Source organism: Mugil cephalus, chromosome 6 (assembly GCF_022458985.1).
Source record: "Mugil cephalus isolate CIBA_MC_2020 chromosome 6, CIBA_Mcephalus_1.1, whole genome shotgun sequence".
NCBI lineage: Eukaryota > Metazoa > Chordata > Actinopteri > Mugiliformes > Mugilidae > Mugil > Mugil cephalus.
This window is the reverse complement of record NC_061775.1, coordinates 20774803-20802449: the sequence shown is the minus strand read 5'-3', so window position 1 is coordinate 20802449 and position 27647 is coordinate 20774803. Positions and strand designations below refer to the sequence as shown.

At 43.6% G+C, this 27647-nt stretch overlaps 2 protein-coding genes across 2 annotated transcripts in view; one reads left to right on the top strand and one right to left on the bottom strand.

Moving 5' to 3' along the window:
• ddah1 (dimethylarginine dimethylaminohydrolase 1) overlaps positions 1-23385 on the bottom strand; it is an 80491-nt gene extending 57106 nt beyond the window's left edge. Inside the window, exons 1-2 of the mRNA XM_047588171.1 lie at positions 22880-23385; positions 16826-17153 (exon numbers count right to left, since the gene is read on the bottom strand). Of these exons, the coding sequence (XP_047444127.1) occupies positions 16826-17119 (294 nt within the window). The 5' untranslated portion in view covers positions 17120-17153; positions 22880-23385. The remainder of the gene's footprint in view (positions 1-16825; positions 17154-22879) is intronic.
• Positions 23386-24127: 742 nt separating this feature from the next.
• On the top strand, positions 24128-26885 carry ccn1 (cellular communication network factor 1). The gene is made up of 5 exons (XM_047588170.1): positions 24128-24371; positions 24534-24762; positions 25096-25440; positions 25555-25757; positions 25870-26885. Exons 1-5 carry the CDS (start codon positions 24324-24326, stop codon positions 26170-26172), a joined length of 1128 nt encoding a protein of 375 aa, XP_047444126.1. The 5' UTR covers positions 24128-24323; the 3' UTR covers positions 26173-26885.
• Positions 26886-27647: the final 762 nt, after the last annotated feature.

Below are 27647 nucleotides of genomic sequence, written 5' to 3'. Positions count from 1 at the left end.
TCTCCGCGAGATTCACCTCTTTACCAGAGTTATTTGCTGGGGAAACTAAATAAACACAGTTACACAATGGAAAGGGGGGTCTTACGTAACTAACACCCGGCCACGCTGTGACCCAAATGTAACAACTTTCACGGCCCTGAACTCGAACAGACGCGCCGTCCACACATAGCCGAGGTACAGAATCGGCCGGCTATGTAACGGGGCGGTGTTTTCTCTGTCTATCTGCAGGGATTAGTGAGTGATCCCTAGAAAAACAAGAGGAGGTGGGGAGACCTCTCTGAGTCGACAGTCAGCAAATGTTGCTGAGTCCAACATAAAGAATATTAATGGTGCAGAGGACTTCCCAAAAACACAGCGTGATCAATTATCGCGAGTTACCGCGGACATAAAATATACATGTGGCCTTTTTGTTTATTTTTAGAGGTTTATACTGTGTAAAAGTTATAAATTGAGGCGTCGGCTGTTTTTCGATTAGTTTTTCGATTAGTTTATGAGCTCCCCCTGACAGGTTTAGTAGAGGAGAGAACACGGTGTTATCATCTCGGGTCCTACATCAAAATGTTTCTGTTGGCTCTGGAAGATAAAGAAGGGTTTAAGGCATTTCTAAATATCAGGGCACATTGTGAGTCACAATAAAATGCAACTCGGGAAATCGATACCTGGGACAGAAACTGATAGAGTTTGCTTTCCAGAATTAAATTAAGATTAAAAATGATGGCTGAAGATTGTCACTGGCTCAACTTCCAACATGTTTTCTTGTAAACAACCCTGACGGAGAGAATATATGGTTTCAGCGAAAGGACATCGTGCACCAATACATGTGTGTTTTGCATTACATATCCTTGCCTTAATTCTTTTTAATGTGCATTTTTGAAGGTTTACCACCCATGCATGAAGTATATAGTGCAACATTTCCAAGTACTTTGGAAGTAGGTAAAGCTGAACCACAAACATAACTGTTTTTGCATATTTAAAAAGGATGCCTTCCTATTGTGTTATTTTTTATTATAATCCTGCATCCACTGTAGTGTTGCAACTAATGCTAATAAACTAGCAACTAATGAAAAAAGTTAAAGGTGGATACGTAGTTGCCCAAACCTCATATGCATAAACTTGACAATGATGAAAAATCCTCAGGTTTATTTGCAAATTGTGTAAATCGAGAAACTGCTTCAGCGCCAACACATTTCCGCCGCCTGCGCGGGTGCTCTGTGCGTGACTGAGGAGAATGGCTAGCAGAGAAGAAGTGTGTGTTTTCAGTGTGATCCTTGGCGTGAGAACAGACTGAGAGCGGACATCACACCACACTGTGACAGCCAAGGGCAGACAGGGGAGGCAACACACACCTCCCTGCCCAGGCCCGGCTACCTGCCCTGCCCCTCTGGCCCTTCTCGCAAATCCACAAACCGATGCACGCATGGATTCCCACCATCATGCACATGGGAACGTGGTACAACCTCAGATATACACTTGATTTTCACGTTGCTTAACAAAAACAATTGCACAATTTATGGTGCGATAAATGTATGAAAGCAGTTTGGGGGAACTTGAAGGCTCACTGTAACACTAACAGATACTAAGTGTTTTACTTTAAACACATTGCACAACTGGTCTGACATGCAGAAACTCCTAGTAGATAATTAACATGTCTAAATCTGCCAGATAGAAGGGTTTCAAAGCTGTTGTCAGGCACGTCAAGCATCTCTGAAAACACACAATTAATGACAATACTTGATTATTTTGGCTTCAAGTCTGTCTTCCTTTTAATTAGATGAATGCAGAGTGAAGTCAGAGGTGTTGGCAGACACACTCAATGGGACTGTGGACATAAAGGTTCATGCAGACACGCTTTTTAATAACCACGCGCAATTTCCTTGCAAAATGAAAATATTGCAAGCAACGTGCCGCTATGTTTACAGTACTGTAAAACCTTGACATGAATTATGCTTCCCCAAGTGTAAGATTCATTGATACTACAACTTCTGGAGAAAACCGTTTCAATGAAAACTGTTGACTTCAGAGTCTAAACTTTCCAAAGATACAGCGTCTGGAAAACAAGTTGCTGTGAGTGTTTTGTAATTTCTCCACAGTCTTTCAGTGCCACGCACAAACCTTCCATTACTCGGGCCTTTTGTGGGATGGTGGCAAAAATCCTTGAAATACTGCAAAACTATAACTAAACATTCCTTGCAGCTTCAAACTATCAGACATAATAAGTACTTTTGCGGTCTGTTTGACGTCAGCAGCACGCACAACAGATGCAGCTGAGGCACACTACTGTACCCATGCACAAATTACACGTAGGTGCCAGAGATGCAGCAGGCGAGCAACTCTCCCCGTGGCCTCCAGCCTCCCCCTGACTCTGCGAGAACATTTTGGCACCCGGTCGACACATACTGTCTGCTGACTCACCCTCAAGTGGAAACTACACACCTGAGTCTCACCTCCTGTGTCTGAGAATGAATGGACTCGCATGCACACGCAGGAATCGTGTCTGTGTGAATGAACACATGCAAATTCGTGGGAAGGTGCACTTAGTCATCACAGCCTGTTTAGTTTATTAAAGGCCCAGGCCCAGTCTATCAGATGATACATCTAATAGCTTTAGAGTCAGAATGCTGATTAATTCTTATCGTTGCTCTGTCTCTGTTCAGACCTGGTACTTACATGATTCCTGGCTCATCAGATCACATGGGCAGTTCTATTAAAATCAGGCTCCACCTGCGTCACAAGTGATCAGGTCTCAGTCCTGCACTCTATATGCAAATACGTAAGCTGCATCTTTTGGGCTGCAGTGCAACGTTGTGCAAATAGTTGCTGTCTCAAAACAATGGATTGTTATATCTGCTTGTTTCAGGACCATGAACAGTGTGGTTTGCTGTGTGTGCGCGTGATAACATGATGGAAAAAGGAGAACTCTTTCTCGATAGCCCCCACATTATGTTTTATTTATTCCTCTCCTCCTTAAAGATAGTCATTTCATAGGCCAGCACAAAGCTTAGGTTATGCCTGGAAGCCTGGGAGCACTGCAAATCACTACATTAAAGATAGTGAAATTAAAATGCCTGGTAATTAATACAGATAAGTACAAACACTGGTCATTACGGAGGAGATATGGTAACTCCACATGGCTACTTTGCATATATCAACATGAACACATTGGTAATTAAATTATACCGATATGTTTTTTTTTTGTTTGTTTGTTTAATTATAGGATTACACATGGACTACACATATTCAATCACTGTTAATCTTTTTTTGGGTTATTTATCATCTAGTTAGCTAACAGCTACAGGAACAAACTAGTTGCATGTTTTCTCTGAAAGAATGAGGCAAAACTTAATGTGACACAGTGTTCGCACAACAAAAGGACATGAGGTTGCAAGCGCCCCAGACCACCTTCAAATGAGGTTGGACAGGTTGGACACCTGTACTTCAAGATCTGCACTTTACATCATATTTATCTGAACGTACAGAGTTTGTCGAGCTTAAACCCTTCAGGCACTTCAGGTCTCACCTGTCACTAAAGGGGTCCCCCATGGCTCTGTACTGGGTCCGCTACTGTTTATCATTTACCTTCTTCCTCTTGGCCATGTTTTCTGTATATACATGCTTCAATTTCACTCCTATACGGACGACACCCAGCTCTACTTGTCTACAAAGTCCACCTTTCCCCCCCCTGCTCTTTAAGACTGTCAAACAGAAATAAAATCCTGGATCTCCTGAAACTTCTTCCAAATTAGAAAAACAGAAGTCCTCCTCGTCTCTAAATCCACTCTAGCCAAAGTTGACAGTTTCTCACTAAATGTCACTTCTCATCAATCGACTCTGCCCATCCCTAGCACAAAATGATACCGTCATTCTGGTCCACGCCCTTGTAACATCACACATCGACTAATGTAACTCTGCAGCATGTATCATTACCCAAACTCCCTCCATAGACCACTTCAACCCAGTCCTGAGTACAAGATATCTACCACTTACCTTCGAAACCCTTCACAACTAAACTCCATCATATCTGTCTGAACGTCTCCTATCATAATTATCCCAGATCCTCCTCGGCCATACAGCTTATTTCACAACCTGCCCAACTGTCAACCATGTGTTACAGAGCATTCAGACTCATTTAACACGCACATTTTTTTTAATCTACTTTTAAAGCTGTTTTTGTATTGAATTGTATATCCTCTAAATGTCTGCATCATTAACCCGACCTCTGTTAATCCCACTTACTTCCAACAGCTCACTGAATCAGCACTATGATGTAATTTCTCCTCTGAGAATAAGAGTGGTATAGGAGCACACCATTCTGCTCACACACATGAAAATAAAACACAAGAGTATTGTTCACCAGCTGAGGCTCTCTCATTACGATGACCAAGATTCACTCACTGTTAAATTCAATTTGAGAGGGCCCTGAACTGTGGCATAATTAAAAACTACTCTGCAAACGGCATTAGTCAGACTGAATAATGGTGCAAAGAAATATGCAAAATCAGAGAGGGCGGATCAGGAGCTAAAACGGCACCTGAGATATATCACTTTCATCAAAGAGCGATGAGCAGGCCTTTCCAACAAGGCAGGGAGCAGATGAAGTTCATATGGAGACAGGAATAGTTGCTCCACTCCGTGATGGATAGACCAAAAATTAAGAGAAGGCATGTGAGGCATGCATCAGTGACACAGTCATGATAAGTTATCACCAGTTGGTGATTAGCAAAAAAAGAAAAGTCAATAAATAAAAATGATGCATTCCTTAAAAGAGCTATGACCTTTTTCGGGATCATGTCAATCTGTGTGAATCTGCAGAACATGGTGCAAAGAGTCAGGAAGGCAACTGGAGAGATACGAGAACAGGAATGAAGCAAAAAACGGGAGCGTGCTGCAGAAACAAATCACTTCATGTTCCCGTCAGAAAGGTAATTTTTAAAACAATATTGGCTCTGTGTTCTGAGAGTCGAGCAGATGTGAAAACAATGTTTTTGCCTGGGCAGTGCTCTGGAGGATTTCACATTTGACAGACGCTGCAACAATGAAGTAAGAAAAGCTTTGCTTTAGCTTGTCCTCCCAGGATGCCATCCAGCAACGAGACATGAAATTGAGACACGATCGAGTGTGTCTGTATCGTTAATAGAAGACAAATAAGGATAAAGGCGTAAGGCAGGTATATCTGCAAGTGCTGGGGCCTGGGACAGGTGTGGAATTCAAGACACATTTAAAGACACAGATTAGTTTATGGGTGTCAAAGTGTGGATGGTGAGTCTATTTAAAGGTGAGTCTCTGGTTGCTCAGTGGCTTAATCTTAGACATAAATACATGTGAATGTAAAACACATGCCGGCCTGAAGGATTTATAGTTGGCTCAGTGTCTGCAGGGAAGCACATACAGTGGCGCTGACATGGAGGACCTTCAGTAACAGTGGTACTAGTTAGGAATCCTTTAAATCAGTTTTCATCTCGTGCCTTATTCCCCTTGTTATTACCATAAAGCTGTAATTGGTTCTGTTCAGTATTTCAGCACTTACTTCACTCTTGAATTAACTCCAAGATGCCAGGAGCGCTGCACTGTTTCACACGGAGCCAGGGTGCCAAAAACCAAAACCGTGTTCTTTCAACACTGAGCCCGGCTTTCACGACATGTCTGCATGCTCCCGGCCTGATCGTGTGCAGAATGAGATTATTTCAGCTAAAGCATGATCTCACTGGAAAGAGGGCCGCTTAAGTCAGTAGTCTGATGGGGGCTTCCTTTGATGTCCCGTCAATTTAAACCGCTAACTGGGGAAAAACGCAATCACGTCAACCTCCTGGTGATAATTGCATTTAGGGTACGAGACGCGCCGTTGCAGACTCACACGTGTAGACCCGTGGGGGAAGAACTTTTCTTTTTCTTTTACGTTACTCAGTTTTAGATGCACTTGACTGTCTTTAGAGCTAATTGGCACGCTACGCTAAAACTAAAAATTTATTCCTGCTTAACAACAGCCTGTTAGCACTGCCACTGTGAATCTGACTAGCAATTTCATGACCATCTGTCAACTAAGTGGTCCATCATTTCATCAATATTAAAATTAGAGCTGCAAATTCTTTCCTTCATTGTTGTTTTCTAGTTATTTATGAATTTATTCATCACTTCATTTAGTCAACAAAATGTCAGACAACTATGTAAAAAAAAGTTGAAACACAAACAAAAATATATATTTGTTTAGCTTGTTCTAGCTGGAATTTATTCCTCACCAACACAATAAACAACTCATTGACAAGTCAAGTCTGTGAGGTGCAGATAACGTCCATCACCGCCGGGTATTATCAACAAATAGCTGCGCTTTAATGACAGGTAAGGACAGCGAGTGCCTTGCCTCCTCAGACAGTAGCACATTTCATCTTTGCCACCAGAGCTGGAGGTGAAATCCCATCAACGGGCTTCCAGATAAAATGAAGGCTGCTCAGTGACAGCAGAGAAGAGCGGACATTTAACCGGACTGACAGGAGAGACTGACGTCTATAGCCTGCGAGACGTGAGATATTCCTTTTGGCTCTGCTTCCGAGGCAATCAATGGAGTTGATGTTGACGGTTTGTATCTCCCGGGTAGTGTGTAATTGCGAGAATAAAAGGGAGACGCTGAGAGTGAGAAGTCAAAGAGTGACGGAGAGGGAGAAAGATTGTAAAAGCTTGCGGAGATTTATCTCAATTAGTCTTGACTGACTTCTGCCGTGTTTACAGAGCGCAGCAAAATGTGGCAGAAGCAATCAAGTGAAGCGTTTGTTTGGGTAAGTGAAGGCCACTGCTCGGTACATAAACACAATCTTATTGTTGGTTTCATTAGTGTGGATGTATGCGTAGTGGAGAATATGTGTGGTAATATCTGTTCAAACAAAAGGAAAAAGGCTGACATCTCCAAGCATCAACAAATTAATACCTACACTTGGCTGTTTTAGAGCTTGTGGCACCAATATTAATACATGCCTGAGAGTGAAAATAGAAAATAAATAAATAAAAAGGACTAGTGAGGGTTGGAGTTAGCGTGAAGTACAGGTTTTAAGAGGCAATTATGCAGATCGGTGCTCTTGGAATCAAATGTCAGTTTGAGTTCGTCCTTTAGATTTAATAACGCGACAAGGCTCTTTGCCACGACTAATCATGAAATAAGTGGAGAAAATGTGAAGTTAGGCTAGCCGCTTTTCAGTAATAGTTAAATATTCCTTATAAATTATAAAATAATTTATGGAATTTAAACACAGACAATCACCGTCCTTTTCTCCATTTTGCCCTCTATGTCTGTCTGGATGCTTTGTTTTGTGCATGGTTTGACTTCTGCACAGCACATCAACAAACAGTGACAGAGGTTTCAGAGAGCAGTGGCGCGGTTATAATATATAACGTCTAAAGTGTCTAAAGAAAACCTGAAAATACTTTACATTCACGCCTTTATCAGACGGTGCACAGAAGCTAAAAAGTGTGTCATCATTTTTTGGGGGGGAATAAACGGAACTATTAATCCAAAAAAAAAAAAAAAGAACTGCAGGAGAAAAAAGGGCTTTTGTCTCCACTTCTGCTGCACCCTTCCTGACCTTAGCCAGACTTTTCTCGACACCACCATGCCTGGCCCACTTCCTGTGTCTTCCGGCGCTCGGTCTCACATACCAAGCCAGACATTCACACACCCACGGTGACGGCTGAGCGTGACCGGGTCATCCCGGTCTGAGGCTGAGAGGAGTTCCTGTTCAAGAGCCTCCCGCAGCTGTCTCACAGGCTGCTGCACAATGCTGGGTTGGCGGGGTGCTGGTGCTGGTGCTGGTGGTGGTGGTGATGGGTGAACCCGGGGCCAAAAAGGGGGCAGGGTCCAAGGTGACGGCGGGGTGGTGTGGGATGAGAGCGGTCTGGTCTGTTCGTGGATTTTTGTCTTTAAACAACACGCATGAGAGGCAAAGCCCTGGCACGTGTTGGTCGACCCGTGGAGGACACACTGTGACGAGGCCAAAACAAAGAAAGAAACTGACCAGGATCAGCTATTTTTAAACTAAATTACTGTGTTATTTCTACATATATATATGAGAATTAGCTAATTTTTAGCTAATCTAGTAAATACGTTTAGTTGCAGCTTAAAGCATCTGTAGGGTTGTGTCTAAGGCAACAAATGATCTGGGTTTAACTAAACTTAACTCTCCATAAAAGTATGAATGACTTTTAGGTATTCACACACGTGGAAACACTACAAAATGCTAGCTATTTATATTAGTTTGTCCATTAGCTACGAAACAGCTAACAAGTGTAAACAACAAAATAAATAACTTTGTAAAAATCATCTCATCATCTGTCTCTACTGACTTTCTCTGAATGCTCCACTTTAAGCCTTTGAGACGTTTAGTCTGATTTAAGTGTGTCACAGCATTTTCATCCCAGTTCTCAATGTGTTTTCAATGTGACTACACTTTCCTGCCAACAAAAGACATCTCAGTAGCACAGTAATTCACTATTATCCCAGTGCTGGAATTGTCATATAGTTTTTTTTTTTTGTATTGAAAGTCTGCTAACCTATATTTCTCAGTCAAACAGGGATTTATATATTTTCCCTGCGTGTTAAGTGGCCAACCTGCGGCGATCCCGAACGTCTGACCGTTGATGCGTATGTAAGTAAGTTTCTTCTGATTAAGACCTTAGAAGACTTCACGCTTTGACAATATCCTCTGGAAGACGATGACAACGAGAGCCAGAGGATGAGCAGAGGCAGCGGTACTGAGATGTTACGTATGGACCAAGCCAGACGGGGAGTCAGACAGGCAAACAGAAAGAGGAAGGGCAGGTTAAATGTGGAAAGAATGTGACAGACAGTCGGGGAAGGCACGTTTACCCCGTCCCACAAGCTCCTGGCGGGTTCCAGGTGTCTCATCCTCCTCCGCCGTTCGCACTCGGATGTCAAGTCTCCCTGAAGGAAACCAGGTCGATTCCGTGAGGGAAGTCATATAAGAGCGAGGGGGCGCGGCGAGGAATCGGCATCTGCGGGCTGTCTAGTCAAAACAGGGCTTTTGTCCTGTCTGGTGTCAGTCTGGGTGTAGCTACGTGAGGCATGACCGGAAAGGGGCCCACATGGACACATAAACTGCGAGGACTGAACCTAAATATTACGTCTATAAAAACATGACCTAAATATTGTGTCTGCAGAGCAGGATTTTCCATCCTGTCTCCAGCCCTAAAGACACCGAAGATTTTTTACACTTGTTACGACACATTTTTAGCACTTTTTAACGACCATTATTTTCCAGGCTCTGTTAACCTCAACGTACAGTAACTGCTCATGGCAGTACGCCATTATGAGATACAGTAAATATCAAGTGGCCCTTCCAAAGCAGTTAGGTCATCACAGCGTCTGGACACTGCTAGTAAAAAGTAGCAAGTTAAGTCATCACCCCGTGGAGGATTTCTGTTCGTTTGTGATTTCTGGTCTCTTTGCATCAGTAAAAAAACAACGGCAGGAAGGTAAAGAGCGATCGCGAAGGATAAGAGAGGGATTTTATTTCGAGGTAATTAAGTTTGACTTCACTTTCAGACAGTGAGGCTGGCAGCGCAACCTCACGTTCAGAATATAAAGATAAAGTCACCGGGAGACAGCTAATGTTATATGAAGCCAAGTCTCTCTCGGTCTATAAGCCAGTTTTTGAGCAACTGCACTGCAAAATGCAAACATACTGCATTTAATCCAATCTTAAACCAGGGCTTACAAAAAGAAAAAAAAAAAAAAAGTGTTTAGCTTGGCTAATTAAACCCTTGTAAACCTTGATATCAGATCAAAGCTATTCATCTGGACTGTCTGGGCTTTGCAAAGGTTTAAAGGATTAAATCGGCAAACGTGAGGGAGGATCTAGTGGAGAGGCAGAGAAAGCGCCATCTATTACTTGGCAGGAGGTATTACTGCTGAACCGATGACGTCAGATGAAACATAGCGGCGTCACTTGGACCTGAGTTATCTGATCAACTCATGATACACAAGTGTTCGAGTACATCTCTTGCTATAGGACGAGATGAAAAGCTCACCTGATCAACAACACTCCTTTTCAAGCACATGAAGCACATCGCTGCTGAAGCGAGAAGATATAGAGTGGCTGAATCTATAGCAAAACTCGATGTTATCTGTCTTTGAGTCTCATGCAGCGTAGGCTTCAGCTGAAAGTCATTTTTACAATTGTGTACCTGCTCATTTTGTGGCTCTAAACAACCAGCTTGCATGACGGTGGCTTAAGTGGCACAGCTGATGTTGTATCCGTGCACATTAGGAGACGCGGTGTAATTTTCTTTAGCCATGAAATTGCACTTCCACTTCTTGCGGCAGAAAATAAGCGTAATCTAAATCTAAACGTGATCATTACTGTATCTTCCACTCTGGTAGCTGTGCTGCCAGACACTCAGTCTCCGAGGGCGAGGGAACATCGCTTGTGATTTACGTGAACTGGTAATTTAACTGGCGGGTCTGGATGTGACGAGCGGCAAATTCACTGTGATTATTCATCTCCTCGGTGTGTCGCCGAGAAAGAACCCAGACATCCTGTGGAGCGCGAGGCGGGGGGGCGGTGGGGGGACGCGTTGTCTTCAACTTCAACTGTTTCAGTCACCTGACACGAGTCTCTAATAGCACCAGCAGCTACGTTTACCTGAACAATAGTTCTTCAAAGTGGTTGAAATCCTTTTGATTACAGTCCAACTTTTACATGTCTATTGTTTGTATTTATTTCCCACAACACACACATTTGGAATAAACCTTTTCCAGGACAGCTGAGGAGAAATAAAACTGTCTATTGACAGAAGGTGATTGCTCAAGATGGAGCCACATTTTTTCAACATTGCTGCCCACACGGATTCCGGCCGCGTTCATATTTCCAAACATTTGCTTCAACAATTTGTCGTTTGCAACTTCTATGTTTTTTTGCCCCGTCCGGAAACTCATTGTGTCTCCCGATGTTTACCCGAAGTGGGTCAGTCATGTGTGGAAAGAACAGATTAATTCCAACAAGAAAATAAATGATCAGATCAAGAACCGCAAATATTTCCTTTCTAAACAGATAATCAAAGATGGCTGGTGCACCAGTCCTCTCAATCAACTCGAAACCTGTGAGTTATGATGGAGGCAGTTACATGTGGTGTTTATCATCTATGTATTTGCAGAATACCATTGTCCATGAAAACAAAGTGAGTGAGGGTAAAGACTAAATAACAATTCTGTTTTGAGGCTTAGCTCACAAAATGTGTACAAGTGACACCCATGTGCATGAACCCATAAATGGCACTTCCTGTGGTGATGCCCTTTCACTGTTTAGTTTGACCCATACACTGTATATAAATGTGGAAAACTTGTCACCACTTCCTTGCATTGGCCAAACTGCTGCTATTTTCCCATGGATACGGGCAGCACCAACAGCCAGAGTCTGTGCAGTTACGGTCCGAGAGTGGAGCCACAATAAGGATGACCTGGCCACACTTCCTCCAGACTCGTTCACATTTTTTTTTTCACACTCTGCTCTACCTCCACCAGTTACAAGGAAGTGTGGGATTATACGCCGCACTCATATTTTAAAATAGTTGTCACAACTCTTACAGTCCCAGTCCCACGGAGGGGTCAGCATGGCAACGAGAGGTTGCCATGACATCACATCCCCTTTCTATAGCGTCGAATAACCAATTAAAACGAAACTCGTCCAAACAAATTGACATTTTAACATACATCAACATTATATTACTACCTCCATCCACTAACATGGAGTAGGTGGAGCTTATGACCTATACTACAGCCAGACACCAGGGGGAGCTCTACTTGCTTTGCCTTCACTGTCTATCTTTACAATTTCTATGGACATGAACGCGTAGCTGCACCACAGAAACCCCAAACTGCTAATTAATTTACACAGAGCCAATCTTCACCCTTCATTTTGCTTTTTTACCTTAAACTTACATATGCACATATGTGACTGTTGCGTAAGCATCCGATAACTGAAGACGAACTCCATTACCTGAGCAGGTGCTGAAAAACTACCAATAAAATATGCAAGCATGTGAAAACATGCAATGGGTTTCAGTTGGCACATGGAGAGCCAGCGGTTCAAAACCTGCACCGGAGCTCCGTCTCCGAGACAAGTGACAACACTCTGCAGCACTGTCTTTAACAAGTGCAACAATAAAAAAAGCCCTCTGTGAAGTTATCCACGTCACGTCTGCACTGCACTGCACTTACCCAACGTAAATACCCAAGGATGTTGTTTCAATTAAAATATTTACACTCTGCCGGATTCACGTCTCTTGAAATTTGTCGAGAGGTAAGTTTAAGTGAAGGTGAGAAGAAGCAAAGAACATCTGTGTCTCTGCAGTGGATACATACGGTCCAGAGAGTGGGGGGGATGTTTTTCTATTTGAGTCATTCTTTGCATATCGCAGTTCAAAGGGCCGGGATATTTTATAGTACCTCATATGCACTAATCACTACCTCAGTGAAGCAGATGTAACGGCGGCCAATAAACTCAGTGAACTCCAAAAAAAAGGAGTTTCAACTTTAATGCAAATTTAAACTAATGCTCTCAATCGCTCTAACATCCTTACATATCATCACTCTGCACAAGGCAACTATAATACAGTATCATCTATTTCTGGGGCAATGAGTTTCATTCAAATGTCTCATTAAAGTATTTTAGAAATGCGCTCCTTTCAACCAGATGAAATATGTTTTGAAACTAATTATAGGAATAATTTGCTATCTCAACTCATTACATGTTGACTAAAGCATATATTTTCTTTTTCATTGAGAGTCTTAAAGGGGTTATAACAATAAGCGAGAAGGTCACGCAGAGATCTGTAGATACGCATCTGGCTCGTTGAATACTCTCAGCTTATCGGAGTAGTGTTTAGTATAAAGGGGGGAAATTAACTTTGGCTCCTTGGCTTGTGGAGTGTTTTAGACAATGCAGCCTCCCATCTGTAGCACACATTAATGCAACCCATTATAGACGAGCATTTCCCCTAACAACAAAGCTTTTAAACCGCGGCCCTAATGGATAAGATTCCTGCAACCTTTAAGAAACGTATCATAACTTATTCCCTTGCCTACTGAGTTGAAGAGAATAGACCTCCATAATGCGTTCAATCAATCACAAAAAAAGACAGGAGAGATGCGAAATTGCTTGACCCGCTCGTTAATCTCGCCTGTAGCGACTTCACAAGACGATTATAAAGAAAAGAACTGAAGTGAACTTGAAACAGATAAAAAAAAAAACAATCCTGCAGCGCTCAGAAAAGACTAAAGCGATAAACGGGAAACGATTCCTCTCAGCTTAGATAAGCACACCTCTGAATTCCCACATCGATTCTCCTAATGTGCTGCACACCTGCTCCTCTATACAGTGTCTTATCAAAGGATTTTAAACCCAAGTTCTGTTAAAAGTTTTTTTATTTTTCTTCTGTCAGTCCAAAAAGAAGTGGGCAAAGTCCAGACTTTCACTTAGATCAAGTATAACGCCTGGTTAATGATAAACTCTCCTGAATCCGCGTTTGTTTTTACTCATTCAAGATTACCCTCCCCTGCAGCACAGTAACGTCTCTATGACCCCAAAGTGATTTACGTAACAAGTTCTTTCCTTTGAACTGCAACCGAAACGAGTGCTTCAGCTTGCACTAAACTGGTGGCAGAATAAAGTGATTGTTGTAATAAGAAAACTGAATAAAACTGGACTGAGGGTTGCTATGAAACCTATGATTATTTTGGGTACTTTGGTGATTCTGACAGTGTTTGGAATTATACTGTATTACACGCAACACCGAGAACACTAGGAATTAGCCTGCGGCGCTAGCTCTTAAACTCAGGTGCCATTAAACCAATGAAACCATCAGATAACAGCATTAAAAGAACCACAGGGGGAAAAAAATGGTAGAAATTGATATGGAAATACACTCACTGGCCACTTCATTAGGTACACTAGAGAAAGGAAATGCATTCTAATGTACAAGTCCTGCACTGAATCTTAGTTTTGTGAAGATCGCGGTATTCAGAATTGCTTAAAAACATCTTAGACGCTGTGGTTTGTAGAGGTTTTGAACTACAGCATGTTGTGCCAACAGCAGTCAATAGGCTGGGCTAGGCAAGCACCATAAACTGCCTCCTTCAGAATGATCATAGAGTTAAATTACCCTCATTCTGTTCGGTGGTTGTAGACACTCTCAGCTGATAATTTACTGACATGTGGAAACAATGAATTGTCAGATCAAAAGCTATAAAACCCATGACGTTGGAGATGTTTGGTGATCCTGATGGTGCCTCTCCCATGTCATCCTCAACCCCAGTGTGGCAATTATGAGAGCTCAGTTAATGGTTAACCGTCAAATAGCCAAGTGTCAAACGAATGATTTAAAAACGCTAGCAGCATCAATCTCTGCTGCTGGTGAGTCTGGGAATCGTGATGTTTGGGTACGTGGGCGACCCCGGCAGTTTTTGGAACCATTTCGTATCTCCTGCACCACCGGGGACAGGGATTAATTGGGTCTGTCACGAAACGTTATTGTCTTTGTAAATCTTTTGCAGCATTTCTTTAACTGCTTGTTTTTCATCCATGGGTCCTTGGGCTGTAAAGCGTCACCATATTAGAAAACAGTTGGTGCCACTTATTCATCACTCCAGCGCCATTAAAACAATAAAAAGATCAGATGCCAAGATTAAGAGAGCGCCTGTAAAAAAATAAAAAAATGGTGGAAAAATAATGGTGAAACTGTGGATGTCACCATCGAGAAATGACGCTTGGGAATCTGGCATCTGATCAATTGTTATGCAAGTAATTTTCAGAGGCTATAAAGCCCATGACGTCTGGCCGCTTTGGTGATGCCAACAACGTTTGGAAGTACTTCTCATTTTTCATTTTCATTATTTTAGTCGACAATCAATTATCACACAAATGATCCCCTCCTGCACCACCTGGACTGGAAAATCAACCAGGTCCATCACAATCAGGAATTTTTAGTTGCTGGTTGTTATACAAATGACATTGATTAAGAATTTTATAGTCTTTATAGCTGAATCCTTCCCACGACTCCTCAAGCTATAAACCGTCACCGTTATAGAAGTTAAGCATCTGGAGATAAACAGTTGGTGGCACTAATTCTTCCCTCAGGGTGCCATTAAACCAACAAAAGCGGCGAGATGACGCGAATTAAAAGAGCGTCAGCGAAATTCGGTGGAAAACGATGTGGAAACAGTGATGGAAATTTGACATTTCTGTTCATCCAGCTGTTTTTATGAATGTGAATGGAAGCGATTATGCAAAACGATTGTGGTCAGTTGATTGTGTATTAACTGTGAAAGGTCCAGGGTCACTTTTATATCTACTGTAGGATGCCAAAGGAAAAAAAAAAATAAAAATAAAGATGCATTATTATGAAATCCTCAGTGGGCGTCCCTCATCATTCACTGCCAATCTGCCACATGACCTCAGCTGCAGAACAAAAGCCTGTCACTTCAGTGTGAAATGTCACATGTTGATTTTTCACAGTGCACCCGGGAGCCCGCGGCACTTTAACTCGCACAATGACAGCGAAATGTCAGAAAATGATCTCTCGTTATTAGTAAAAGTGGCCAGTTAAGCATTCACTGGAATCCATCTGTGATTTTGACAAACATGTTGTACGCTCTGGTGCCTCGGACTTTGCCAATTTTCCTTTCCCCCACGACAGCAGACATCTGTCCTTGAGCGGGAATACGGGGCGAGAAACCAAAAACCGCTGTGGAAATATGAAAACTTTTCACAATTTAAATGTGATAAAGGATATCAGCAGAGTGCTGATGGAGAGCGCGCACACGCAGGCGTGCAAGTAGAACTCGCTTGCTTCCACGTTGGCCGTAAATAAAATGGGTTGGTTGGAGGTAGCAGCAGCGAGCTGTTCAATCAATATCCCTGCTGCCAGTGAGGCTGGGGACCATTAGCACTGGTGAGCCTGGTAAAGTGACTCTGATGCGAAATGACAGGGCCTTTCACAGAAGCCGTCGGACCGTTTCGCTCATTGTCATTCAGACACACAAATACCCTCCACTGCAGCAACCTTCGCCTGGCAACCGAGTTGTTGTTTAGTTTTCCAAAAAAAAATGTCTCAATTCATTAATTTCCGTGGCGCCTTTGAGTTTGTTTTCTCAGCCTTGTCAAGATCCTAACGAGCAAATAAGTTTGAATTATGAAGTGATATGTTTTTGCAATCTTAAACAGCATCCTATGATGGATAAGGAGACGATAAAATACCAAGTCAAGTGCAGATATGTGCAGAAAACTCTCTCAGCCTTCTATTGTGCAGCACATATTGTTTAAAAAAATGCATTGTCTGAAATGGGCGTTGCCTCGTGCCTCTAATCACCATATCCTTTTGTAAATGCTGGTGCGCTGTGGTTAATGTGTGATCTGATTTGATACAGCTGGTGATATGCGCAGCTTCAACAAATCTAGGCCTGGTGCTCCCAGTTCTTTAACTGTCACACATTTCTGCGCAAGACTTAATTAACAGCTGCATAGAGCTTTAATTAAGTTGATTATGAACTGACCCAGACTACGAGGTAATTACTGCTTTTACTGGAAATGTACTTTAAAAAAAAAAAAAAAATGTTTAAAATCCTGAAGTCATGATCAACCAGTATATTTTTAACCAGTTTTCAGCATACTGCACACCCCTGCAGCTCATTAATTGCATGCCATGTAAAGACAACAGATAGACGAGGTGGGAGGACGCCTTCCTTTCCACTTTGGCGTCAAACTTTTTTTTTTTTTTTTTTTTTTTTGTTTAATTTTCGTTGTTTTGAATCATGCTGTCACTTCCCTACCTCTCCCCTCCTGCTCTCTGCCCCGGGTCTGGTGATGAGCGCCGTGTCACCGCACACCACGGCGGCGTCCTCCACGAACACGCAGTCGGGCAGCGACTCGTCCGCGGGGAGCTCCACCACCTCCAGCCCGAGCCTCGTCCTCAGGACCTCGACGTACGCGTCGTGCTCCTTCCGCGCCCCGTCCAGGTCCACCTCCGCCTGGGTGCTCCGGAGCGCTTCTTTGGCCAGGGACGCGGGGATTCCCCGGACGACGGCGTGGGTGTAATGACCGAAACCTGCCATCAAACCAGCCATGTTTTTGTTTCCCCTTTACTTGGCACGCTCAGATCTGGCACCCAGAGGAGAAGAAAAAAGGACTGAAAAACACCCAAACAGGAAACTCAGCGAATGAATGAGAAAAACTACAAGCTGCTGAGCCGACGCTGCACGGCGTGCTTATTTGTTCCCTGTTAGTTTAGTTTGGATATTATTCTTTATTTACAGTAGCCTGCTGCACAGTGTCAGTGTGTCAGTCAGCCCTGCTCCGGTCTCCAGGCGAGCGACAGCGCTTCGGTGACGCGCACCGACCATCACGTGTAGCCGACGAGTCCGTCTCAGCCCAACAAGTGACAGAAGCGCACTGCAGCCAGGGCTCAGTCAATTTCACACCGGGTCTCCAAGTCAAACTCTCTCATGCGTTATAATATATGATCACATATTCCATCATATAGTTTTAAATATTTTAACATTTCTGTCGCTACTTGCATTCTACATTTATAGAAATCGGCTAAAAATCATTTTTTATATTAATAATTTTATTAACTTATCCCTGTATTTATTTAGTAATAAATACCTTTTTGGCTCTTGTTTGGAAAAATACACTGATCAGGCAAAACATTATGACCAGTGACAGGTGAGGTACCTCACAAATACCATAATAATAAACATCTTGTGGCTATACAATATTCTGCTGGGCAATGTTTGGACCTGGCATTAGTGTGTGGATGTTACTTAGAGTCGTACCACCCACCTAGACCAGACCAGACCAGACCAGACACCCCCTCCCCATAGCAATGACACTCCTTGATGGCAGCCACCATCCTCACACAAAAAACAGCTTAGGAACCACTCAACCCATAGGACCCAACGGCCCCCACTAACAACATGTCATGCCTGTTTCCAGACACCACATAACACCCTCAGAAGCCCCATGTCCATTCTATGATGAATCACAACTGTTTCGGAGGCACAAGGGGGACTTACACAATACTGGGAAGGTCATAATGTTATGCCTGATCGGTGTATACCAATACAATACCGTTGAATGTTTTTTTTTTTTATAAAAGGAGACTTAACCTTTTCACCATTTCTTGGATCTGTTTGGAATTCAGAAAATGTGCTTAAGCTAACAGAGGTTAGCGTTTTCCTAATTAGTATCACTCTAATCTAATCGTGTACTGCACATGCACACATAAATGGAATTACTTCTCTGCATTTAACTCATCCGGTTGAGGACACTTGGAGCAGCCCATGTAAGGCTGCCCGGGGGAGCAGTTAGGGGGGTTCATTCGGTGCTCGCTCAAGGCACCTCTGCCATGGATTGAACCCGTGACCTCAGAAGTCACATAAGCTGCTTCTCTAACACCTCATACTACTTAGCAAAATCTGTAAGAAAACGACCCCCGCAGCTAAATTAGCGCATTGTTTCGATATAAATACTTAAATCGTCATGTGGTGTTGGAGCCTGTGTGCACAGATGGATGCAAATCACTGAAGTTTGGCTCATTTTGGGGGGAAAGACACGTGACATTTTAGGTTATGACGTCCATAAAAACAGGTCAGTACTGTTTGTACTGTACATGTGCATGGGGACAATGAATGACCTTGGCTTCAAAAAGCACATCTGGATAAAGAACATGAAGACAGTAAATACTCCTACACTGATTTCCGAGTTAAAATAGATTTCCAGTACATTCCTGAACCTGAGCTTTTCAAGACGCGAGTCTGTTTTGCTCTTCCCAGACTTAAGGGGGAGAAAAAAAATCTACTCAAACTTCAAGGGCAAAGAAAATATAAATATGAAGATGAAAGGAGGGTTTGTGCGCAGGACAAAGGCAGTGCGAAAGGAAGAGCAGCGCACAGAGTACATGTGTGTTGCGGAGGAATGCTGGGTGGTTAAATTCCCCACGGTGCCATCTAAGGAAGGCTCTGGGCCCGGTGAAGCCGTCTGAATGGATGGAATGTTTCTTCAGACGTCCCAGAAGCACATTCTTCCACCGCGGGATCTCAGTTTGTCTTTTCTTGTTCCAGATTCACTCAATTATCCCCCGACTGCTCTAAACATTCCAGTACATTCCAGCAGGAGCCCCACATTCCTGTTTCCACTCCAGCCAGGATCACCGACCACCACCTCCACCTCCCAACACTAACACCTGCCCACACCCAGACTGCTGCTTCTTCTTTTTTTTTTTTTTTCCATCATTCCTCATCACGCACGGCCCAAGAAAAGACCTTCTCTTTTCTCTCCATGCCGAGGAATTTGGGTTACTTTGGATGAAGGAAAGCCCTCATACTTCAGGCGCACCTGGCTGGTACGCAGCGCAGCTATGAAATCAAATCAGTGAAAGCAGACACGGTCTTCCAGCTGCAGATGAAGCGACACCAGGAGCAGCGCCTCTCTTTATTCGCCCACGATGACCGGACTCGCAGCGAGATCCTAGACGTCTGAAGTGACAGAGGCGTGCGTGATTACACAGGTGCAGGGAGCGCGTTTAACGCGAGGCTGGCTGGCGGGCGGTTGTATGCGTCTGATTGCAGCCAAAAATAATAAATGATAATAATAATAGAATGAAATGAAAGGAGGCAATACAAGATAGATAGATGTGTAGATAGACGAAGAGACAGAGAGGTGGACGGATGGAATATCTCCAAACATATCCTTCCTGTACTTTATTCATACAGGAAGGACGCAGGTAAATAAAACCAGAGCAGACAGGTTGAGGAAGACGAGACATACCAAAAAAAGCAAACTTCATCTCTTCATCGCACAATACCTCCAGGAATGCACGCTTCCTTAGAGACAGCTGGAGGTGCGGCCAAGTATCAAAGAGAGCGTTTTCTCTCAAACTTGACTCTACTGTAATTACTTTGGGCAGAAATGGCGGACGTATTTCCATGTAATCAAAGCTGCCGATTGCATTAGTCATTCTGCTGACGGAGCCAGAAGATTCCTCAGAATTTTATGGCGATGGTTTTCGGTCTGTGGACGTCAACCGGCTGTATTTCACCAGGATTACTGTGTCCTCTTTGCCGGTTCACACCACATTTCAAGTAACTGGAGCCCGTCTGCTTCGGCCTGCCTCAAAGAGATATATTAAATCCAGAATAGAAAAAGACAAAACTGAACGCTCAGCCATTTGAGACTGTTCGCTATTTGAGTTCTTTCTTGATGTCTTTTTCTATTGTTGTGGCTTTTAGTGACTCAGAGGGTTTCTTATATTGCACATGTATCTGCATGCACTTAAGCACAGGCTGAGGTCGTCTGAGGAAGGAAAACCAATACAGTGTTATGAAGGAACTAATCATGAATCATTTTCACCTTTGATTTACCCCACACACACAAAAAAACAACATATATTTGTGTCTGCACTGAAAATGACGTCCTCATTGGAAGCCACATCTTAAGTTTTATATTCAATTTACCGCATCGTCCTGAAATGTGACATTACGGCGAAGGATGGAGCTGAAACACATTTCAGTGTAAACACACATGTGCAAAAACATCTCTGGCTTCAACCTGTTAGACAGAAAAAGAGCATACGCCAAGAAGCTATCACCAGGAGGTCTGCTACGGCCTTTTAAAGATGATACGAAACGTGCTCGTGCAACAAGGGTCACATAAACAGAACCAGCGGAATTCTCGAGAACTGCGAGACGTCTTCCTGCAGCGGTTGACCGTGTTTTAATCGCCGGCTTCATCTCGGCAGCTGTTTACACAGAAACAAGCCATAACTCATCGGGCTTCCTGCTGCTCCACGAGCACACAGACAAAGGAAGTGCTCCAGTAACGCACTGCATGCTAGTTATGACATCTATCTTGAATATACTACAATGGAATCTGTTGTTTAGACACGGCCTCCCCGTTCCTGTTCGGTTCCATCTGTCACTTCTGGACACAAACGGGGGAGGCCGATGGCTGCAGGCTTCCTAGGGAACGGATCTGAGGGCCGCTGTCTCTTGAACTCTGAGTGATCCTGGTAGGATCTGACAGTGGGTTTCCGTTACATTGAGTTGCAAGACGAGGCACAATGTTTCAAACTCTGATCAGCAGTGAAAAAGCTTTAGCGTCGCAGCTGGATGCCTCAGATATCCACGTTACAGAGGAATGAGAACAATTTAATTGTCTTTTCTGTTAGAGACAGGCAAAGGCGTTTACATTGTGTGTATGTGTGTCTATGTGCATGTGTGCGATTGGGGTTCTCAGATAGCCTCAGTGGAAACTATTATGCCAGGGCAATTACAACTCAGTATACGCATATCCAGCTTCTGGAGCGTTTCCTGAACTCATGGGTAATTATGGAATGAATATTACTGCATATTATTCTCCACTGACGTAAAACACTGTTTCCTATTGCTGGAACACAGGGGCGGATGCAGACTCAGTGCCGTATATAGAGGCGGCGGGACAATGCAACAGAGGACAGTAAAACAAAACATGATTTAATTCAGGGCAGCGAAGGGCTCCTCTGGCGATTTACAGCTGCAGAAAGTCACAGGAATTAAGATGTTTTCGGGGTGGAGTTTTTGCTTCTGCCGCAAAAGTCCGAAGTGCAAGCGGAGGGGAAAGAAATATGAAGTGGTCAACACTTGTAGAATGTGGAACAACATCACTGGAGCAACAAACTGCAGCTTGTGACCTTCATGAATTGTTATCAGACACAGGCCAAAACGTGTCAGGCTAATAGAGTAATTAAGATACTTTAAATGTGATCAAATACTTTGACCTTAAACCCCGCATTTCAGCCCAGTAATCGGAGCCTACTTTCCTAATAATGCGGCCAACTATCCCTGAATAATAACTCCAACCAAACTGCAACCTCGGTTTTATGTTTATATTTCATCATTTCTACATAAGGTTCCCTTCTGGAACTTGGCAAAAGTTTGACAGATGTCTTCCAAGGCCACGATGAGAGATGAATGTCCCTCTAAGGGTCATCAACAACAGCCAAATTAAGATGTTTAAAATGTGATGAAATAGCCTGACTTAAAAAAAAAAATAAAATAGAAAATAGTGTAGGGGCCAAGATCCCAACCCTTTGTTTGATAATTGTCCAGCCAAACTGCGAACCCAGTTCTGAATCATTACTTTTATTTGTCACTCCCTTTCCAGAGCCTCAGAACAAGTTTTACAAACGTCCCCCGAGGGTTGGCGGTGATTAATGTCACGTTAAAACCTCGAAAATCTGACTTCTATATTAGCAGATTTACAGATTCATTTGCATACCACAGCTCGAGCAATACACACCAGAGCAAAACACATGTGCTCACATGGACACACCCCCTATCCAAATAGGTTGCACACACAGGCGCACCTCCAGTCCGACACAGGCATGAGCAACAGTCCGTACGGATCAGGAGTGTAATCACGTTATTATGACCTGCTCTATTTTAAGATGGACTGACTTAGGATTCCGGTCGGCCTTTAAATAATTAACATATCACCCACCGAGTTATTTTTTCTGCACATCACCATCTAGTGTCGCGAAATGGAAATATATGTAGAAAAGAGAAATCAGAAATCACAGCTTATAAAACACAGACTAACAAAAAAAAAGAAAAAAAAAAAGAAGTATTCAGCGTCAACCTGATCCGTCTCAGCAGCGAAATGACACAAAAACTCGTAATCAGGAGTTAATTTCTTTCATCCGATGCTCTTTTAACAGCAATTCAACTGCTATGATTCACACGAGGGGTTAAGTACGCTGGTGAATCAGGGTAAAAGCTGATTCATATGCCATCAAAGTCGACAACAGCTCCGTTGAACAAACCGCAAAACAAAAGAAGTCTCAGACTCACCGGAGGGGCTCTTCAGCCGTCCTGCTCAGTGCTGCTGTCTCACTGTATCGCTATGTTAAGTCTACACATGAGCCTACCGGGGAAGGAGAAGCAATGCCCGATCCTTAAAACACAAACAAACACTCATGCAAAGTATCCTCTTTGGAATCTCCCAGCCCTTCATGGAAGTGATAACGGTTCATACTGCGTCTTTACGCACTTCGTGTCCCTCTGTTGAAGGTTTTCATAAATCGGAATAATTTCAAAACTCAGGTGGAGGGGACTTATTGAGACCCCTGTTGTAAAAAGTAGACAAAGACCCAAGTATTTTGTCTCCCCCCACCAACACCACAACATCTCTTGTGGAAAATTGGATCAGTTCACCTACAACGGGACACTTTCTTCCCCTCACGGAACGTGATGGTCAGATTGCGTGAAAAGTCAAACTGCCTCAAGGAATGAAAGTAGAGGAATTTCCCTGCGCGAAGAACATATTTAACAAGCCTTTAAGCTGTCAGGAATGCTGGCCAAAGGGGGAGAAATATGTTAATAATGTAGGCTACTGCCATACCAAATATGGCAATATTGTTACGTCCGAGCTCTGGTGCGCATCTGGAAATGCTTAGCTCCTCTGAATAAAGGCGCAGGAGAGCCAGAAATAGACGCTGTTAAACGTATTTCTGCCCACACCTTTAAGACTCAAAGAAAACCACCTTAAGTTATTTAAAACCTGACCACTGCGACATGTTATAAAAGTGTATTTACCCCCACAAAAGCAACCACCAACAGTTGAGTGCCCCTGACACTGACTAGTGTTCTTATAAAACTTTATGAACTAAGATGCTATTTTGGGTGTATCTAAATCGTTTGATGACTTTATTCCCCACAACTGTCACATTTATCCAAAGAATAAGTTTCCATAGAAGCACCTAAACTCTGTTACTTTCACGGAAAACTCCTAAGAAGCCGAGTTGATAGATGTGAGAAGCGAGTGGAGGAAGAAAATGAAAGGAGGGGTAAACAAGAAGGGAAAAATGTGAGACGGAAAAGTGTGTTCAGATGGGATCCAGGGGGGAAAAATCCATTTGAGAAAGAGAGAGAAAAAAAACGAGTGAGAGAGCGAAGGAGAAAGGTTTAGACAGGGTGGAGCTTAGGTCTTGGATGGAAAATGCGCCGAGAAACATTCCTGGCATAGTTTGGGAACAGTTCAGCAGGCAGCCCAGGAACGACGTCAGCTTCCCACAAGAATATAAAAGTCTGGAGGTGGCCGGACCTCAGCAGACTGCAACCGCTTTACCGAGAGCTTCATCCACTCTAAAGAAGCCTCTGGCACTAGAGACTACCAGCAAACAAGTCAAGAGAGACAAAACGACTGAGCGAGGGAATACCTAAGGACTCCTCCGAAGACTTTTCATTAAACCAGGAACAGGATTCCTCTTGAACGCGCACACGAAATTTATCCAAGATGCTGATGCTTACTGTTGTCGTTACCTTCCTCGGAAGCCTCAACCTGGTGAGTTTTATTTCTGTTCCGCGCCGAAATGGTTCTTATTTCAATGTGGAGAGGCACACGTGTTTCTTTTTCTTTTTTAAATGGGGCGAACGCGTTGAGATAGTTTTGAGACAAGCGTGGCTTTGAAAGACTCTAATAGAAGATGTTGTTTTGCCTGTACAGGTCCTCTCCTCCTCCTCCTCTTGCCCCTCCGTGTGTGAGTGCCCAATGGAGATGCCCAAGTGCGCACCCGGCGTGAGCGTCGTCCTGGACGGCTGCGGCTGTTGCAAAGTTTGCGCCAGGCAGCTGAACGAGGACTGCAGCCTGACCGAGCCTTGCGACCACACGAAAGGGCTGGAGTGTAACTTTGGGGCCAGTTTCCCTGGAGCTGCTACTCGTGGCATCTGTCGAGGTATGTATTAAGACCATCCAGCTCCAGATGTGCATGCCTTCGAATTAGTCTTCTTTCTTTCTTTCTATTTTTTTTAATAAGGGGAGGTTTTATTCAGGAGTATGGGAACCTATGTGATTTCAACACTGTGGAATGCAGTTAGGAGGAAACTAGTCTAAACCTCAAAGCACAGACAGCCCACTGTGGAGGGAAAGAGACTCCTCAGGCAGCCTGAAGAATTTCACAGTTTAACTGATCCTTATCTGGCAGCCATGTGATGTCTTCAGCAGACGTCTTTGAGTGGAGCAGGAAAGAATAACATTCCTTTCCTCCTGTTTTTTCTCCCCGCTGCAGCCAAGTCAGAGGGCAGACCCTGCGAGTACAACAGCAGGATCTACCAGAACGGAGAGAGCTTCCAGCCAAACTGTAAACACCAGTGCACATGCATCGACGGGGCGGTGGGATGCGTGCCGCTGTGCCCGCAGGAGCTCTCCCTGCCCAACCTGGGCTGTGCCAACCCTAGACTGGTCAAGGTGGCGGGCCAGTGCTGCGAGGAGTGGGTGTGCGATGATGGCAAGGAGACAGACATCTTAGAGAAGATCTTTGGCAAAGACTCCTTGACTGATGAGCAGGAAAGAGACCTCACCAGCAGGAATGAGCTCATTGCAATCATGAAGGGAGGACTCAAATCCCTACCAGGTAAGAAAGCAGTCTTTCATTGTGGAGTTTACTCCATGTCCTTCCTGGATATCTGTGATCTCAACATATAAATCATTCTAATTTGCTAATGTATTTCTTTTATTTCTTCTTTAGCATTCAGACCACAGCCTGAAGTTCACATGTTTGACAGCCACAAATGCATCGTCCAAACCACACCCTGGTCCCAGTGCTCCAAGAGCTGTGGAACTGGCATCTCCACCAGAGTCACCAACAACAACAGCGAATGCAAGCTGGTCAAGGAGACAAGAATCTGTGAAGTGCGACCATGCACCCAGTCACCTTACTCCAGTCTGAAGGTAAGCCTGAGCCACCACGACCAGATGCAATGGAAGCATGCACCATACAGAAAAAACCCAACAGTGTGAGCGCCCAACTTATAACCATTCTTTTCAATCTCTTTTATTGCAGAAAGGAAAGAAGTGCAGCAGAACCAAGAAGTCCAGCCAGCCTGTGAAGTACACCTACGCCGGCTGCTCCAGCCTGAAGAAGTACAGGCCCAGGTACTGCGGAGCCTGCGTGGACGGCCGCTGCTGCAGCCCCCACGACACCAGAACCATCCGCGTCAAGTTCCGCTGCGAGGACGGCGAGACCTTCAACAAGAACATCATGATGATCGAGTCCTGCAAGTGCACCTACAACTGTCCCCACGCCAACGAAGCCTCCTACCCCTTCTACCGCCTCTCCAACGACATCCACAAATTCAGAGACTGATTGGTGACGAGCATCCGAGAGAGAGTGATCGGCAGCATCGTTGGCGGCCAATGGCAGCCAACGATGGCTGCAGGGGTGTAAATAGACCACCAATCAACTACCAGCTTCTTGTTGTAACTAGATTCCCAAGGAATTGCGGGCTTACATCATGAGGACTTAATGAAGTGCACTGTTTGCTGTGACTACATCAGCATTCTTAATAGGAACTGCTTCGTATTAATGGAGCATCAGAAGTAGCTTCGTTATGGAGCAAGATGTAATTAATATTTGTACATTCATGTTAGTTGCTGATATCAATTCACTGTGTATATTTTGATCCTTTTTCATCAGACATGACCCAGACTGTAGACTTGCGTGTGTATATGTGGATATGCACATGCGCAACTTCAATTAGCATACCATCTCGTATCTTAAGGACAAGACAACGAAATGTAACCGCTCGGCTTGTTTGACAAGTGGATGGTTTCATTCCTTCCTGACGTGGGCATTACTGTTCATGTTTTGTGGCAGCTATTGAACTCCCTTCAATGAAAAAAAAAAAAAGACAAAGCGAAACATGTCAAAGGATGAATGAATGTTTTTATTATTGTTATTATTATTATTTATCGAAACAAATGTAGCTACTTTATTTGGATATTATGTGTCATACTGGAATAAATTGTAAAATGATTTAATTTTATATGCTACAATAAAACTGATTTATTTATGAAATACGATGACGCCTGAGTCCGGTCTGTTCGAAACTGCTCCGCGGGACGGAGCAAACAAACAAACGCTCACGTGCGCAGAGCTGGTGGGGAGGGGGGGAGGATATTTAATGCCACTGTTGAAAGAGAAAGTCCTCCTGTTATATCATTCTGTAGACCCAACAGATTCTCAGACACACACCGAGCAGGGTCAGTCCGTTCTTATATAACACAACCTAGGAGGTTCTCTCTTGACTTTCTGCGCTGAGGAATGCCATTCTGCAGCGAGCTAGCTTGCTTTCATTTGATCTGGCTAAGCCATACACTTGACTGATTCTGAGAAGGGGGAAAAAGATTAAGTCCATGAGTAGCAATGAGTATGGGAGTATGCCAAGAATCTTAAGTGCTGCTGTGAATGGGCTGGGATTAGACACCATGCAACAAGGACAATGACTATTATTGTATACAATGGGCTATATAGCATGAATGCATTCCGGGGCATGCTTTCTATTTTTTTTTTTTTCTTCACATAGCTGAGCGGCACTACCAAATTGACCTAATTCATTAGCAGTTGCCTTTAAAAGTAAATTAGTTGCATTGGTCTCTGCAGACTCTTAAACTGCAGGGGTCTGCTAAACAGTTGTAAACAGCCATGCAGAGCAGGGAGGGCTGGAGTCTGCCTTCCAGGTTTCAGTTTAACAGGAATTAAGAAATACTATTACGAGACAGAAACAAAGCAGGGACAGGAAGCAGGGGGAAACGTAGCCGCTTCTACGGTTATAGAAACTA

What these genes read in the sequence shown, in the direction of transcription:
- ccn1 (XM_047588170.1), top strand. Translation starts at nt 24,324, where the DNA reads ATGCTGATGCTTACTGTTGTCGTTACCTTCCTCGGAAGCCTCAACCTG. An exon ending in TACTCGTGGCATCTGTCGAG is followed by an intron (nt 24,763 to 25,095) that starts GTATGTATTAAG and finishes TCCCCGCTGCAG; the next exon opens with CCAAGTCAGAGGGCAGACCC. An exon ending in AGGACTCAAATCCCTACCAG is followed by an intron (nt 25,441 to 25,554) that starts GTAAGAAAGCAG and finishes TTTCTTCTTTAG; the next exon opens with CATTCAGACCACAGCCTGAA.